This window comes from Suricata suricatta, chromosome 10 (genome assembly GCF_006229205.1).
Source record: "Suricata suricatta isolate VVHF042 chromosome 10, meerkat_22Aug2017_6uvM2_HiC, whole genome shotgun sequence".
In the NCBI taxonomy this organism is placed as follows: Eukaryota; Metazoa; Chordata; class Mammalia; order Carnivora; family Herpestidae; genus Suricata; species Suricata suricatta.
Genome location: NC_043709.1, coordinates 43152408 through 43169282, shown reverse-complemented (window position 1 = coordinate 43169282; position 16875 = coordinate 43152408). Strand labels below are relative to the sequence as shown.

The following is a 16875-nucleotide window of genomic DNA, read 5'->3' as shown; positions in this document are numbered from 1 at the left end:
ATGACTTGTGAGTTTGAGCCCCACATTGCGCTCTGTGCTGACAGCCAGAACCTGGAGTCTGCTTCGGATTCTGTGTATCCCTCCCTCTGCCCCTCCCCTGCTCATGCTCTCTGTCTTTCTCTGAAAAATAAATAAACATTAAAAAATTATTTTTAAAAAAGTAGCTTTGGATCTTAGATGAAGACAAAGGCAGCTGAGACCAGTGCATTTCAACATCTACTAAAATAGTCTGGTTTTAATATTCTTATAAAAAATATTCTCTTGTATGCTTAAAAATATATTTCACTACAAGCTCCAATAAACTGAAGAAGAGGGTATTTGTGTGTTTATGAAGGGAGAATGGGAGGAGGTACATATGGACAATCTTTTATCTTCTTTTTTAACTTTCCTCATTTGTTTCATTTCCCCATTATCTTTTCTTTGATTCCCAAATTATTTCTTATACCAACCTTTACCCCACTAATACAGAAGATAGATTTCATCTATGACCTTTTCCTAAAATATTAATAAAACAAAATTAATTGTGCATGAAATATTCTTTAAATTTGCTATTTTCCCCCTATTTTGTTAACAGCATTTCTCTGTGATGATGCAAATCTAGGGCAACTGCATTTCAGCATCAGAACCCTAAATGTGCTCCCTACTGGGCTGATTACTTGGAGCTAATGTAGTGTTCCATTCATTGGATTCCACACACTTCCCCCATATTGATTGCATTATCAGTAGTAGTAATCACAGATATCATTACCAGCCAATTACACAAACACGTATCTAAACTAGGTAGCTTATTCACCAACATTATCTCCTACAAGTCTTAATTTTGTAATGAAGCTGATCGTCTTGTCCAATTGAGTGTAGCTACATATTTTGATTTAGTAGGCTAAATGTAAGTGTAGTGAATTATGTAGTAGGTAATTACTTACATATGTTTGTAACAACACAAATGAGAGCAATTTGAAGGTAATCTTTTCTTATTCTATTTGAGGGCTGCATTAGAGAAGGTTAACTGCTTTAAAAAATAGACCCAAGCATGAATTTGGATCAAACACAATAGAAGTGTTTTTCCTGCTCACATAACAGAGCTGGTGTGAAAACTGGTTACTTGGGCATGCAGTCATCCAGAGACCCAGGTGGGTTTCTGACACATTCAGTAAAATAGTTCCAAGGTCACCGTTAAAGATCCGTTTCAGCGAAAAAGAATATTGAGGAGCTATTGGGAGATGTCTGTGGGCTAACACTGGCAGTGATGAATAATCACATTCTATTGGCTAGTTACCATATGACCATATCTAACTATCAAAAAAGTGGTAATTATAATCTATCTGAGGGAGGAAAAGAAAGCATGGATTTTGGTGAGCAGTTAGCAATGTTTTTCATAAGGACTCAGAACAGAACTTGCTCTATTTCTTTGTATAATGAATACTTTATTTGGCTTGTCATTATTTGGAACTTCTATCAGGCTTGCTTTGCTTTTATTTTCTTTATACTGTGTCATATATATTCTAAAACTGAGATCCAAGCTCTGCCTCTTAGACTTATACATATTAAACAACTGAAGAATGGGGAATATAAAATCACAAAGTATTTTTTAAAAATTTTAAACAAATACAATTTGACTATAATATAATATTTTTTCAGCAGTTTAAATTTCAGACAAGTAGGTTAGGATAAAAGGTTTGGGGGGGATAAAAAGCTGTCTCTTAGTTCAACCCTTATCGCACAGATAAGGAATGTGAGACTTGGTGAGATAAATTTGTTTGTCTAATTCTACAGGAAGCATTAGTAGTTCCTGGCTCTTTCTCGAACCTATCTCTTCCATAACATTATTGGTCATCTTTTTAATTTGTAGTCATATTTTTTACGAAGCATATGTCACTGAATAATGTCCATCCATTTACAGGGATGAAGTAGAACACGGTAAATAACAACTGACATAAGACTAATATGTTTAAATCTGCAATAAAATAAATCCAACACCTTTCCAGATTTTCCAAATTCACCCGAAGATCCGTAATAAGTTAGCTGCTTAGTAAAGGGTTTTTTTTTTTTTTTTACTATATTACTTTTCTTATTTCTTCAACAAAAGAATAATGACTTCTGGATAAATATGCAACTCTAAAATTTTATAATTTGTGGCATGTGGATTATAAATTTATGATCGCCATGCCAATTAATATTTAAATTAAAAGTTCAGGGGAAATGAATGACAAAATCTGAAATATTGGGAGGCACATTTCTTCTAAGGAGGAAAGCCAAATCATTATTTTTATAAAAATATATGTTGTCTTTTCGGTGGATAACAAACTCCTAAAAGCAAAATTTAACTATGTTATTGAGACGCCACCCTAGCAAAACTGATAAAGTTCCTTATTTAATTGTCATTGCCAGAGCCTCATTTCATGCTCTTTCTTCAAGGGTGTATAAAATGGAAACTGTAAAAGAAAAGTGGCACAAGCCTAGATGTCGTCTAACTTCAGGAAATGTTGAAATTACGTGGAAATTTGGGGTTATTGTCACATTTGTTACTGTTGCCATTCATATTTATATCAGGCATTAACTGTAGTTGATGGTTGATCTTATTCTACGAGTGAACCAAAATCATTAGTGTGACATACATCCTTTTTTTTTAATTCAAAAAAATTGAAGTCCGTCTGAAGGACGGTCTTCAGAATTGGTTTTTCTCTTTTCTTTAGTTTTTGTTTATTTTTGAGAAAGAGAAAGAGTGAGAGCAGGGGAGGGGCAGAGAGAGAGAGACACACACACACACAGTATCCAAAGCAGGTCCAGGCTCTGAGCTGTCAGCACGGACTAAGATGACACAGGTCATGAGATCATGACCTGAGACAAAGTTGGACACTCAACCAACTGAGCCACCTAGTCATTCCCAGAATTGATTTTTCTTATGAACATCATAAAACATGGCCATAAGTTTACCATAGAGTAACTTTTGCTTGTTACAGTAAGAATTATAAAATCTGGCAAATTTACTTTGCTCCCTGTCTATCCACCTCCTGCCAAGAACAAATAGAAAAGTTTATCTAATTTCATGATGCTATAAAAGAACAATGGTGTGAAACGTAGATAAAGAAGATAATCAGACTTTGGTTGCCTTCATATTTACTTGGTCCAGGGGATAAAAGTCTGCATTCAGTTGATTATTTTTTAAGATTATTATTTTGAGAGAAACAGAGACAGAACAAGTGTGGGAGAGGCAGAGAGTGGGAGAGAGAGAGAATCCCAAGCTGGCTCTTCATTGTCAACACAGAGCCCGACATGGGGCTTGAACTCATGAGATCATGACCCTAGGCAACATCAAAAGTTGGATGCTTAACCGACTGAGCCACCCAGGCACCCTTGCATTCAGTTAATTATTAATGTAAAAAAACATCCAGCAAAATTCATACTGTCACCATGTGTATGTATCAGGGACATCAAGCCTAAGACAGCCCATCTTTTAATGTACTATAGATTCTCATTTATATTGCTTTGATTTGCAAGGATTTTATATGCAATCTCCCAGAGAGTAGAGCTATACACTTCTTTTGGGATCCTTTTTTGGATATATCCTCTTTAAATATAGGCAACATGTGTTCAGATCATTTTAAAAAGTTACAGTTTCATATTCTCCAAAGAATCTGACATGGGTCCCAAAGGTGACACAGAATATATTTTGAAAGAAAAATAATAAATGGGAAGAGTCGATTCTTTTAACTTTTTTGGAATTTGGACTCTATTAAAATCCAACTGAGGCTTTCACAGGTGTTATGGAAACCATTTCTTTTGAAAAATGCTCATACTGTAGTATGACAGAGATAGTCAAAACTGTTAAGTTGCCACTTTGGTTTGATTATTCTTGTGAAAACAATCTATATTAAATATTATTACACTGAATGACTTGAAGAGCAAAGAGAATGCATTGAGAAACTGAAATTGCCTTTCAGTAATCAATTGTTTTCAATTACATATGGCCTCTGAAGAGTTTCTGTGAAAGGAAAATACCTAGAGTTGATTTTATTCAAATTCCAGAATTCTTTTCTTTTGAAAAAATATGCATTCTGATATTTTGGTGTATGTAAATTTTTAACTCTCTAACTCTGTGTATATTAAGTCACATGGCATCCTAAGAAGGACTATATTTAAAAAGTGAGTAATTTTATTTTTACGGCCCTGGGTATGGTTTCTTTATACTGTGATGAATCTTGCTTTCTGCTTTTTATTTGCATAAGTAAAATCTTCCGTTTTGCATCATCATGTATATTTCCTGCATATAATTAACATTAACTTTTTTCGCTGTGCAGAGCCGGCTCTTTGCCTCAGCATATTCCCCTGGAGATTATGAGATACCTGTCTGAGGAGAAAGATTTTCTTCCTTGGCATGCTGCCAGCCGAGCTCTCTATCCTCTGGATAAATTACTGGACCGCATGGAGAAATACAATGTCTTCAATGTAAAAAGACATTTTCTTCTTTCTTACTTTAAGATGATAAATTGTTGTCTTATTATCCACTTATGCAACTAATTCTGAGTCATTTATGTTTCTTATTCGAATTTGTGTTATCATTTTTGTCCTGGTTTTCTGTGCAACACTGATGACAATTACTTGAAGAAGAAATTTAATATAAACTACTTTTTATTCTGGCCTAAAAGTGTCAATTAAGCTTAAATGACTCAAAATTTAAGAACAAATATACATGGCAAATCCTTAAATTTCTAACTTAGTTTCCAAGAGTTAAAGGGCTCTGTGTTCACAAAGGCCTTAACCTGGGTAGAGGGATCCTAAAGATCTTAACAGAATATAGACAGTTTCAGTAAAGATTCTTAGTCATTATTTTTATCCAAAAGGGCATAGTGAATTCAATTCACTTCCTTAATTAACAAGGATAAGATCAACATTGAGGCGAAAGCCCATTCATAATTGGGTCCAAGGGGATACACGAGAGCAAACAATAGATAATCCAAATAGACACGAAGACATGACAAACATTCCAAAATGTTACCTGACCAGATTTCCTAAGCTGCAGCCTGAATAAACCCAAACTGCACCATAGACATCACCTAATCTAATTTAATAACCATTTTGAATAAGGTTAGGATTATCTATGGCTAATGAGTTTTTGGTTCCTAAATTTCTTATCAGAGTGAGGCTTTGCATATGAGACTATGGCTTTGTGCCTCCTAGCATCTTTGGGTTCTGTTTGGTTCCCTTCAGTTATCTTAGCAGTCTTCCCTGGGTTTTGTAAACTTATCCTATTTTTTTACAACATGCTGGCTCTGCTGTTTAACTTACACATTTGGAATGACTCGAGACCAGATTGCCATGGCCTAAAATCTGTTTATTAGCACCCTCTAAATTATATGATGCCCACCAGAGTTGCTTCATGTTTTCTTCTAAGTCTGCATGAAAACATCTCTGTTTTTAATATTTTTTTTTGAATTGGAATAATCCTGGCTTGACTGCTCATTGTTGTTAGTTTTGTGGAATCCTTACAATAGACATGCAAAAAAATGTATCTTTACAGTTATGGTATAGCTTTTATCTGCTTGAGAAAGACTTATTACACTTCACTTTTCTCAAAACTGAGACACTGAAATGTTAAACTTCTGTAAAAGTAAAATACACTTTTGTATATATTTTTACTTTGGAATAATATTTCCTGTCAGACACCTCAATTTCAGGAAAAGTTAAGAATTACTTTTATTGTAATTTCAGTGCTTTCATTCCTTTGACAAAATTCAAGGACCACATTAAAGTGAGGAGAGCATATTTTATATTGCTCTCTAATATTTAAATATTTTTTCAAGATTACTTATTTATTTTGAGAAAGACAGAGACAGCATGAGTAGGGGAGGGGCAGAGAGAAACAGAGAGAGAGAGAGAGAGAGGGAGAGAGAGAGAGAGAGAGAGAGAGAGAGAATCCCAAGCAGGTTCTGCACCAACAGTGCATAGCCCGATGTGGGGCTCGAACACACGAAACTACAAGATCGTGACCTGAGCTGAAACTGAGAGATGGATGTTTAACCAACTGAGCCACCCAGGCACCCCAATTGCTTTCTAATATTTAAATATATCATTAGCTCAGTGGACTGTTGACTTTGAAATGCCGTATTTTTTACTGAAGAGCATTCTGTGTATTTCAGGTTCAACACTGCTAGGCTAATTGGCTGGGCTTACCTCACAGTTTTGCATTCTCTGTTGACATGAAATGCATAAAAGTTAGGTGCTTACTTTCATAAACTATATCTACATACATTTGTATATATATGTGCCTGGATGTCATTATCAAAATTCCTCAGTTTCCTTGTTGTGCTGCAAAAACTGTCATATAAAATATTTAATAGTGCAAATTACTTAATCATTCAATGGGAAATAAAGAGTAGACTTCCACCATTGCAATTATATTTTATCCTTATTTTCTCTATTTGAAATACTAAGCTGAATAAAGGCCAAGTGCTTATCATGCCCCCATTATTTTACTGATATTTTAAAGTAGGCTCATTTAGAAAATATTTTATTTTATGATATAATTTTAATTATCAGCATGGAGATGTTTGAAATGGACATTATCTTTCTTTCCTCTAACCCCCATTTAGGAATATATTTTAAAGCAAGTTGCAGCAACGTACATCAAGCTTGGATGGCCAAAGAACAATTTTAATGGATCTCTTGTTCAAGCATCCTACCAACATGAGTACTGTTTTATTTTCTTATTCACTTCTTTTCCTCAGAGCTGTACAGTAACATAGTAGGAGAATCACTGTGACTTTAGCAGCAGATGGTGATCAGTCTTTCATTCTGCATCTTTCATTTCCCTTCCCTGGGAGGCCTGCTGATGTACTTACTCATCAGTACACAGTTTCCACTACCTGGTCCTGAGAACAAAGCATGCCCTTGTGTTTTAACGTAAGATCACCCTTTCGTGGTAAAGGGGAGATTTGAACCCACGCCCCTCACTGTATCATTGTTTCCAGAGAAGACGTTTTAGTATGCATAACTTCTATTCTGCCTAAACAGCTCTTCCTTAGCAAAATAGGATTTATGTATCTGAAAATTTTTTTTGTGCTGATTATTTACTTCTCTATTGTTTATGTAATAAGTTATCCTTTCTCTCCAGCTATTGACACTGCATTTTAATTGTTTCCCCTTTTGACGGTGCCTAGAGAGCTGCGTCGAGAAGTTATAATGCTGGCCTGCAGTTTTGGCAACAAGCACTGCCATCGGCAGGCGTCAACCCTGATTTCAGATTGGATTTCCAGCAACAGGAACAGGTAAATTGAACCAAATCCTATATTTCGGATATGATTTAATACTGCTCTCAGATTCTCGGTTGATACATTGCTTTTATCAACTGGAGAAAAACAAGAGGGAAAAAACACTGCAAAACTGTGTTTCACGTTCACAGCTTACAAGGTAACAGCATAAATGCCACAATACACTTATTTTTGGAAGGTTTCATGGAGTTTTAAGCTAACTTTCTTAATGTAGGCCCTGATTCATCACAGATAAGGTATCAGCTTATTTTGAATTTGCTATTTCATGAGAACAAAATAATTTTATTTAGGCCAAATTCTAAGGCTCTTTACAAGGGTTGTGGTATTTATTCATCAAACAACTGTGAGCATATGATGCAAGTGAAGTAGCATAACAAATGTTAATATTAAAAGGTTATAAAAAAGTCTTTACTCTTTTAGTGACCCTTGGCAGAGACCTCAACCCTGTATCTTATCTTGGAATTTCACAATACAGGATTTTAATACATAATGTGATGTTAAAATAGTTTAATAGAACTACCTTTAATAAAAAATGTTATACTAAATGTCACTTGTTAATGTTAATGAAAAGAATATTAAACATAAGAAAATGGAAGATCATGATCTTCTCACTACAGTTTTTTAAAGCTTCTTAGGTGTCTTTATATTTCCAAGGACCTTTATGTTCCATTTCTTATTACACTTGGGCAATTTATAATCACTCTTCCTCAGTCTTTGACCCCTGTGCTAAGGAGAGTGCGCTCAGAGGGGTGTAAAGCTAGGGGAGAGATTCATTCAGGTTATTCTATTTTGTAAGCCGCGATGGGCTTGTCCCTGATCTGAGTGTCGGGGAACAGAGAAAGGGACTTGTTCTAGGTGAACATAGAGAACCACAGAAAGTATAACCTACTTAGGGAACAGATTAGTTTTCGTCTTGTCAAAGTGACTTAGGTTTAAATGTAGCATTTAACTGACTCCAGATCAAAGCATAGCTATCCTGCTTTAAAAATCCGTGCGAGAAATCTTTCACTGTGTTACTAAGTAATTTGTCCCAGTATCTTACCTTCTTTATCATGACCTGTTTGCTCTTTAAGTGAACTGTTTCTGGTCTTACCCTGAGCCAAGAAGGAAAATATTTTATCACTATCCTCTTTCAATTGATCCATCATGTACATGATAGTGATTAAATCTGTCACCAGTCTTCTTTGGAATGAAGTCACTCTCATTAATTAGCTTTTACTAATGATTATCCTTTTTGTGAAGTCTTCTGAAACTATTAAATCAAACTTGAAAATATTAAAATAGAAACCTTTTTTTCCTTTTTTTCTACTATCTTCTTCAATTCTACCACATATAATTAGGCGATGAACACATACAAATTTTTCCAAAGTCAATACATCCAGAATTTTATTAAGATACATAATCATGAATACATATAAGAAAAGTTGAAAGATATTATTTAAAGATTATGGCCTCTATTTTCTTCCATTTTTTGATTTTTTTTGTTTATTTGTTTCATTTTGCTACAGATACATACCTTTTGTTAGACCTGATAGTTGTTTTTTAACCCTTTAATAATTTACCCACATTAAAATATATTCTTAACATTTTATTAAAATAACACATTCACCACTGCATTAACGTAATTTCTATAGAGAGTATTTAAGCCTAATATAACTTAGTACATTTAAATTTTTTAAACGTCTATTCACTTCTGAGAAACAGAGAGATAGCGTGAGTGGGGGGAAGGCAGAGAGAGAGGGAGACACAGAATCCAAAGCAGGCTCCAGGTTCCCAGCTGACAGCACAGAGCCCGACATGGGGCTTGAACTCACGGACTGCGAGATCATGACCCCAGCCGAAGTCAGATGCCCAACTGACTGAGCCACCCAGGCACCCCACTTAGTACATTTAAAAATACAGCTATGAGAAAGTACTATTTTTTTTAATAGTTCATCTATTTAGCAAACTTTTACTGAGCAATTCTCAATACCAGCTGGTGGCCAGAAAGCAAAGAGAAGAGGGAGAGTTTCAAACGAGGAGAAAGTGCAGCTCTATAAGCAGATAATTGGTCTTTGAAGCAAGGGCTAAGGCCAGGACAGGGTGTGAACACCAAGAAAAGATGCCTACTACCTTGGAGGAGTGCAGGATCCCGGTGGATGGACAAGGGCAGGCTTGGAGGCAGGGGCAGGTGCCTGGGTCCCTATGGTGGGTGGACCGGGATGCCAGGCGGAAAGAAGGCACATGAATCGGTGGCTGGTTTAAGGAGTGCAGCACGTTTTGACTTGTGAATTAGAACAATCCATCACTTCCCAAATTCCCTTGTAAATGAAAGTTTACATAGAAGTTGTCAGCTCATTTCAGTTTTGATAACTCTGCCATTTATTTATGGTAAAATCATTAAATTGGGGTCTAATACTTTACGGTTCCTTTGTTATTTCCTTCATCATTTTTTATATTACCCTGCTTTCCTTTCTTCTACAGCTGGGTAAGTAAACATGCTAAGTGGAACTAACTCTGCGTTTACTAAGATTTGCTCAGCCAACCATATGACGTGTCACCGCATACATAAGTGACCTCCTGCAGTAAGGGTGGCTGGGACTCACCTGTGTGTGAAGATCAGAGACATAACCTGTATTTTTTTGGTTTGATTACAGCTTAATAATAATAAGTGTAATCCTGTAGTTGATGCTGAATTTAAATTGAGCCAATGAAGGGGAAGAGGGGGCTTTTTTAAAAAATGTGCCTGAAGTAATACACCAGGCAGTTTTGTTTGTTTGCTTGTTTGTGTTTAACGGGGACATTAAAAGCCATCTTTTAAAAAAGCCCTGGGAGATGCTGTATATTTATACTAATAAATCTAAAGGACAGTGAGTCATGGAATTAGCAGAGATTTCAAATCCGGGGTGCTGTGCTACATTACGGCCTCATCTTGGTATGCTGGGGAGGTAAGTCACGTCAGTGACGCTGGATTCAAGAAAATAGAATAGATGTGAAAGTTGGTGCAGGGAAACATAATGGAACCAAAATGTGCATTGAAAAGCTAGAGATGGTAGCAACAGCAGAAAGAGAGAAAAATTCAAGAATTACAGTGAATGATAAACTGAAGAGTCGACATCTTGATCCCTGTTAATATATTCAAATGCTCCAGCGTGTTGAATTGTAATGGTGATGTCGTGCATAGAAACGGGGGAGCTGCATTCAGGTCTTGTTAGGCTGTGATTTGGGCACTAAGTTCAGCAGAACACCACATCTCAGAAAAGAGACAAATTGCCAAGCATTCAGTAGAGAACAATCCAAATGATAAAAAGATCTTGAAAACACGAGCTGCAAGAGGAGGTTGTGGGACCTGAAAATTGCACTCTGGAAAAAAAAGACAGAAAAGATGATAGCCTTTTATATGTATAAAAAACATAATAAAAGGGACAGAAACTGGTTTCTTTCACTGATTGATACAAATAAACAAGAAATAGTTGTCAAAAGCTTCACTGAATAAAATACAGGGATTATATTATTACTGTAGGTGAAGTATTATTTAAAATTTCTGTAGTAAAACACTATCAGGATCGTACAGTTACCCATACAGAGATGACAATATGGTAATATGGGGCTTTATTTAATAAAAAATTTAACCTTAAATTAGATGAATGTCCACAATAACACAGCCTCTTAATTTTGTACTAAAGTATTATTTTTCAAATAATGTTAAAAAGTAACATTTAAAGCTTTAAGCCAATACAGAGTAAAGATTTAAAGTATTTAATTTAATTTAATTTTAGGGGCAGGGTGAGGGGCAGGGGCAGAGAGAGAGAATTGTAAGCAGGCTCCATGCTCAATACCTAGCCCAACCCGGGGCTCGATCTCGCAAACCTGGGATCAGGATCTGAGCTAAAATCAAGAGTTAGATGCTCAACTGACCAAGTCATCCAGGTGTCCCAAGTATTTAAACGGTATTCAATAAAAGTGATATTCATTTCCTAACACCTATATTGATAACTGGTATCATCACTTTACTTAAAAAATATCCTGAGGGGGCCTGGGTGGCTCAGTGGGTTAAGTGTCTGACTCTTGATTTCAGCTTAATTTCTCATGGTTTGTGAGACAGGGCCCCGCATCAGGCTCTGCACTGTTAGCGTGGGATTCTCTCTCTTCCTCTGTCTCTGCCCCTCCTCCACTTGTATTCTCTCTCTCTGTCTCTCTTTCTCTCTCAAAATAAATAAATAAACATTAAAAAATATGCTTAAACATATCCTGAAACAGTGGAGTACCTTATACATTATGGGATATCAAAAATGTATATTGAATTGAAATGAATTGGAAATTTATTTTGAAAAGGAAAAATTAAGGCCATTCCATAATAAAAATTATAAAGTAGAGGAACTTCTCTGGAGCTTTGCAACATACATAATACATACACTTCACTACTCATGTAATAATTATGTCACTGATATCAATGTCTTTAATGATGATTATAATGAAAACTATAGTTGTTTATTGACTGGTTAGTACATTTCAGGCATTGGACTAACTGCTTTTTGTGCATGATCTCGTTATTTTTATATCATATTTATAGAAAACAAATCTAAAACTCACAGAGGTTGTATGATTTGCCAAGATCATGTAATAATACATAGTGGATCTGGGTTTCTACTCCCATACTGCATATGATGCATTGGTGGTATATCAAATTATGATGTATCAGTAACATATATTTGTTCAAAAATGATTAAAAACAAAAAGAAAAAAGACACCCAACAGAACTCAAGGATTCTCTGCAATGAGTATAAGCAACAGTTTCCTGCAAGTTGTGCTCAGGACATCAGCCTGTGGTTCTCAAGTCTGGTTGTGTATAGGGATCACTGGGAAGAGCTATGAAGCAGTTTGCTGGGTCCCCTCCCCCCAGAGTTCTGATTCATTGCGTTGAATGGGGCCCAACCATTTGTATTCACAGCAAGTTTCCATGTGATGCTGACGCTGTTGGCCTGGGGACCACACTTTGGGAGCCACAGGTATAGGGAAAGGCTACTGTCTTCAAAGTCAAAGACACCAGTGATCAAATTGCAGCTGTGCCACTAAATGACTTGAGGAAAATCACTTGGTTTCATCATCTGAAAACTGGCAATAATATTATTAACCAAACGAGTCATGAGCATTATATAAAAGAATGCTTGTTTATTAATTGGCTTTTATAAAAAACCATAAAGCATTAATCATCTTTGGAGTTGCCTTCTACTTGTTTTGACTATACCCTGTGTAATAGGTGGTGTGAATTTTATTTATTTTTTTTAAGTTTTTTATTTATTTTGAGAGTGTGAGAGAGAGAACATGCACCTTGTGCTCAAGCAGGGGAGGGGAAGGGAGAAAGAATCCCAAGCAGGCTCTGTCCTGTCAGTGTGGAGCCTGACACAGGGCTTGATCCCACCAACCACGAGATCATGACCTGAGCTAAAATCAAGAGTCAGCTGCTTAACCACAGACGGGGCTACACAGTGGCTAATCCGGAGGTCTTAGTTTTAAATGGGGAAAGTAGGAATAGGGAGGAATAAGAAGGAATATAGCAGTACAGAATGCTTTAATATCAGATCCTCTCTGTAAGTTTTGGGGCTAGAAGTATGTGACCTGTAACAAAAAATGTGAAACAAAATACTACCATAGAGATTCTCAGTTAAGAGCGTGAGAACGTTTGCCTTTTTTCTCCTGCTTTAAGAAATACAGACTGGCTTGGCCTCTAGGTAAATGTTTGTTCCTACTCCCTCCCTTTAATTGGCTGCTTATGTTCCCCCATCAGCCATAGCTCATTGTATCTCACTGAAAAAGAGCTCCAGTTAAGCTCCTTTCCTTTGTGTCTCCCTCTGTCCATCAATGTTCACTTTTCTTATGTGAGAACACAAAGGAAGACAAACAAAAGTCTATTTTTGCTACGATCTGTGTATCTGGTTCAGAAACCTCATGTTTTCTTCCCCTATAAACATAGATCCTAACTTATTGTCCATGTCTCCAAGTTATTACGGTCTTATTCCATTTGTTCTTTATACTGCTTTCTGTATTCTCCTTACTATAAACTGTCCTATGATAAATTTTCATAGGCCAAAGTTATGCCAGACCTGCCATTTTCGTGCTCAGTTACCAGCAAATGCATTTTGCAGACAGGTCCACCCAGCAGGGAGTCTGTATGGAGTAATGCAAAGGACAGGGCTGCCCGAACATCAGGTGGGCCGGAGTGAGGAATTAGGTTTGCTCCGAGGTTGTCATTACACAGCTGTGGCTTTAGAGGAATCAGGATTTACTCCAAGCCTCATCCTTGTTTCTAAGGCAAGGGCACTGCCCCCAAATCATCAGTGCTGACACCAGATATAGCAGTCCAAAATTTCATACTTACTGTGCATGAACATAAAATCATACAGTTTCCTTGTGATTTGTCCACCTTTGGTTCTCCTTTGATTATTAGTATACAGTTATTTGATTGTTATAAAGCTTCAAGGTATGTCTTCATTTATTCATGTATTCAGTAAGTACCTATCAAGCAGCTACTCTGTGTTGGAACTGTGCTAGACACTCGGAATGCAAAGTTCATTCATTCAACTCATGCCAGCCCCGTCGCCTACCTGGTGTTGGGAAGACGTGGTTCATGCGCGGACATGCCCTGAAGGTTTGTGGTGGGGCAGGGAGAGGGTGTAGGAGGGAGACAGAGATGTTCAGAATAACCATGCAACACCAAAAATGAAACTCGAAGTGCGACCAAGAGATGTGTGAGACTGTCATAGGAGAACCTGACGGATCAGAGAGATTAGAGACACCTTGATGCTGAGAGCCAGTGGTGGGAATGAAGTGACATGGGCATATTTGAAGAAGGAACTGAGAGGAGTTAACAGTTGCTTGGATATAAGGGGGGAAAGAAGGCATTCATGACAATTCGCCAGAATCATCCCATAGAGCTCGAGCATTCATACATATGAACTGCCAAAGCTAACATTGTTAAGTCTACATCCAAAACTCCACCATATGTGTAAGTAGTTGGAAGGATTTGCCTTTCAGTATAGTGTAAATAGACATTTACTTCAACAAAATTCTTTCAAAACTCTAAATATATCTAATGGAATTGAAAACCCTAGCTATTTTATACCTACCATTAGCCATTTAAAATATGATTTGTGTTCTTACTTAGTAATTACACATTTTATACTATTCTTTTCTTCCCCAAATTGTATTCCAATATAATATATTTTTGCTAAAAAATCCTTTTTGGATCACCCTATCATACTTTTTTGCAACAAGAAATACATAGGACACATAAAAAGCACACACATAGTCTTTTCATGTCATAAAATTCTGTGTTAATTTTTCTTCTAAATTGAGTTTTCATTACAGTGTATATCTATATATAATTGGTCAACATAAACACATGACAAACATTGATGAATAATCTCCAAACATAAAAGTAAAAATTATTAAATAGAAATGTAAAAATTGAGATTGGACTTCTTATTTCCCAGTTTGTATATTCACAGACAAATACTGCTCACTGCTAGAATAAGAAAAGTTTCCCCATGTTTTATGTTAAATTACTGAGAGACTTTAAAAAAGGGTTTTCAAAAATGTTTTATTTACTTTTGAGAAAGAGAGAAAGAGACAGACAGAACACAAGTGAGGGAGGGGCAGAAAGAGAGGGAGACATAATTGGAAGCAGGCTCCAGGCTCTGAGCTGTCCGCACAGAGCCCAACGCAGGGCTCAAACCTATGAATTGTGAGATCATGACCTGAGCTGAAGTTGGACGCTTAACCAACTGAGCCACCCAGGTGTCCCATCACTGAGAAACTTTATACAGAAAACGAAATAGATAGGACTGGAAGGTGTTTTGTCATAGCAATGTAACACTTCTGTCTTTCCGAGTGTTGTGCCAAAAATTACATAGGAATTGATCCCCAAAATTTTAAATTATCACCTGACAATTTTCTTGGGCATTTTTTCAATTTTTATGGAAGCACATAATTAAAACAATAATTGAAACTCATTTTCTAGATATCAACATCAATATTTAAGCTTTTATTTGATATTGTAATACAGTGTATCCTCAGAAGATGCAAGATGAGTGAATGAGAAATATGCCTTTCTCCTGGAAAGTGAGGAAAAGTGGGAGATGGGTTTTTATGAAAAGAGAAGAATCTATATGAAAGTTTAGAGCATGGAACTACCTATAGACTTAGATATTCTTTAGAAAGTCTTACCTGCAGAGATAGGAACACCTCATTTTAAAAACCTTGAGACTGGGGTGTGGGTAGAAATGGCAAGAATGAGAGATAGATTAGATTGTCTAGGGAGAGAATATAACATAGGAAAAAAGTTCAAGGTAAAGAATCGAGAAATCTAGATAAAATACAGATATGAGTTGTAGCCCTTGAAGCTGAATATTTCTAGTGTATTCTAAAATGGTTTTATTTCATCTACCAAATTTCACATTTTTAATTTATTATTAATCTTTTTCACTATAAATACAATCTACTTAAAGGAGATCTATCTATAGATATATGAAAATGGTAGACAGTCTAAAATATGTCTAGAATTCTTTTTTAATTTTTTTTTAACATTTACTTATTTTTGAGAGACAGTGAGAAACAGATCATGAGCAAGGGAGGGGCAGAGAGAGAGGGAGACACAGAACCGGAAGCAGGCTCCAGGTTCTGAGCTAGCTTTCAGCACAGAGCCTGACGCAGGGCTGAAACCCATGAACTGGGAGATGATGACCTGGGCCAAAGTCAGACACTCAACCGACTGCGCCACCCAGGTGCCCCAAATATGTTCACAGAATTCTTAGTTTACCTTAACTTTTTTCTCCTTGAAAAATACAACTATTTGCACTCTATTTTGCCTTATAAAATAAGTTTCGTTTCAAAATAGATTTTATGATTTTCTCACATGTATTTAAAAATTTAACTCAAAGCAGAGGCACCTGGGTGGCTCAATCGATTAAGCGTCCAACTTCAGCTCAGGTCGTGATCTCTGATAATTCACAATTACCATCAGAACCATCACTGTCCTTAACAACACATTTAACATGCTGCATACTTCATTGTGACAAATGCAATGGAACAGGGGTCCTGGTTTGGATAATGGTGCATCTGGTCGAGAATAGACTTGTTTTTAACTTTCAGCTTTATTTCTAAAATAAAGTGGTATTGCATATTTCTTCTGTAGTGATACGTATACTTACTCAGTATTAATTCAGACTCTTGCAGTGCTTGATTCAAGTACCACAGATAGCTTGAGCCTCTGCCACATCTAGGCATCATACTGAAAGACACCAGGGATCCAATGATGAACCAAAGGAAACAGTTTCTGCCTTCCTGGAGCTTATAGCCCAGTGGAGTAGACTGAGACTAATCGGATGTCATAACAAACACTGTAAGATTTTAACTGTATTGAGAAGCCAGAAGGGAGATTTATAAGAAAAGAACAATTGGACCTGTCAGTGAGACTGACATCCTGCAGAGCGACGGCTGACCTGAGGCCTACAGGAAAAATACACATTCGTCAGGCAAAGGGAGAAAGGAGATGTTAAACAAAAGACACGGTGTATAAGAATGGCCTTCTTCCTTAACATCATCTCTCAACATTAAAGTCTTGACACTT

At 36.5% G+C, this 16875-nt stretch overlaps 1 protein-coding gene across 1 annotated transcript in view; it reads left to right on the top strand.

Moving 5' to 3' along the window:
• The window catches only part of TRHDE (thyrotropin releasing hormone degrading enzyme), a 370712-nt gene that overhangs the window by 334715 nt on the left and 19122 nt on the right, over positions 1-16875 (top strand). Inside the window, exons 13-15 of the mRNA XM_029955451.1 lie at positions 4299-4446; positions 6591-6688; positions 7158-7265. Of these exons, the coding sequence (XP_029811311.1) occupies positions 4299-4446; positions 6591-6688; positions 7158-7265 (354 nt within the window). The remainder of the gene's footprint in view (positions 1-4298; positions 4447-6590; positions 6689-7157; positions 7266-16875) is intronic.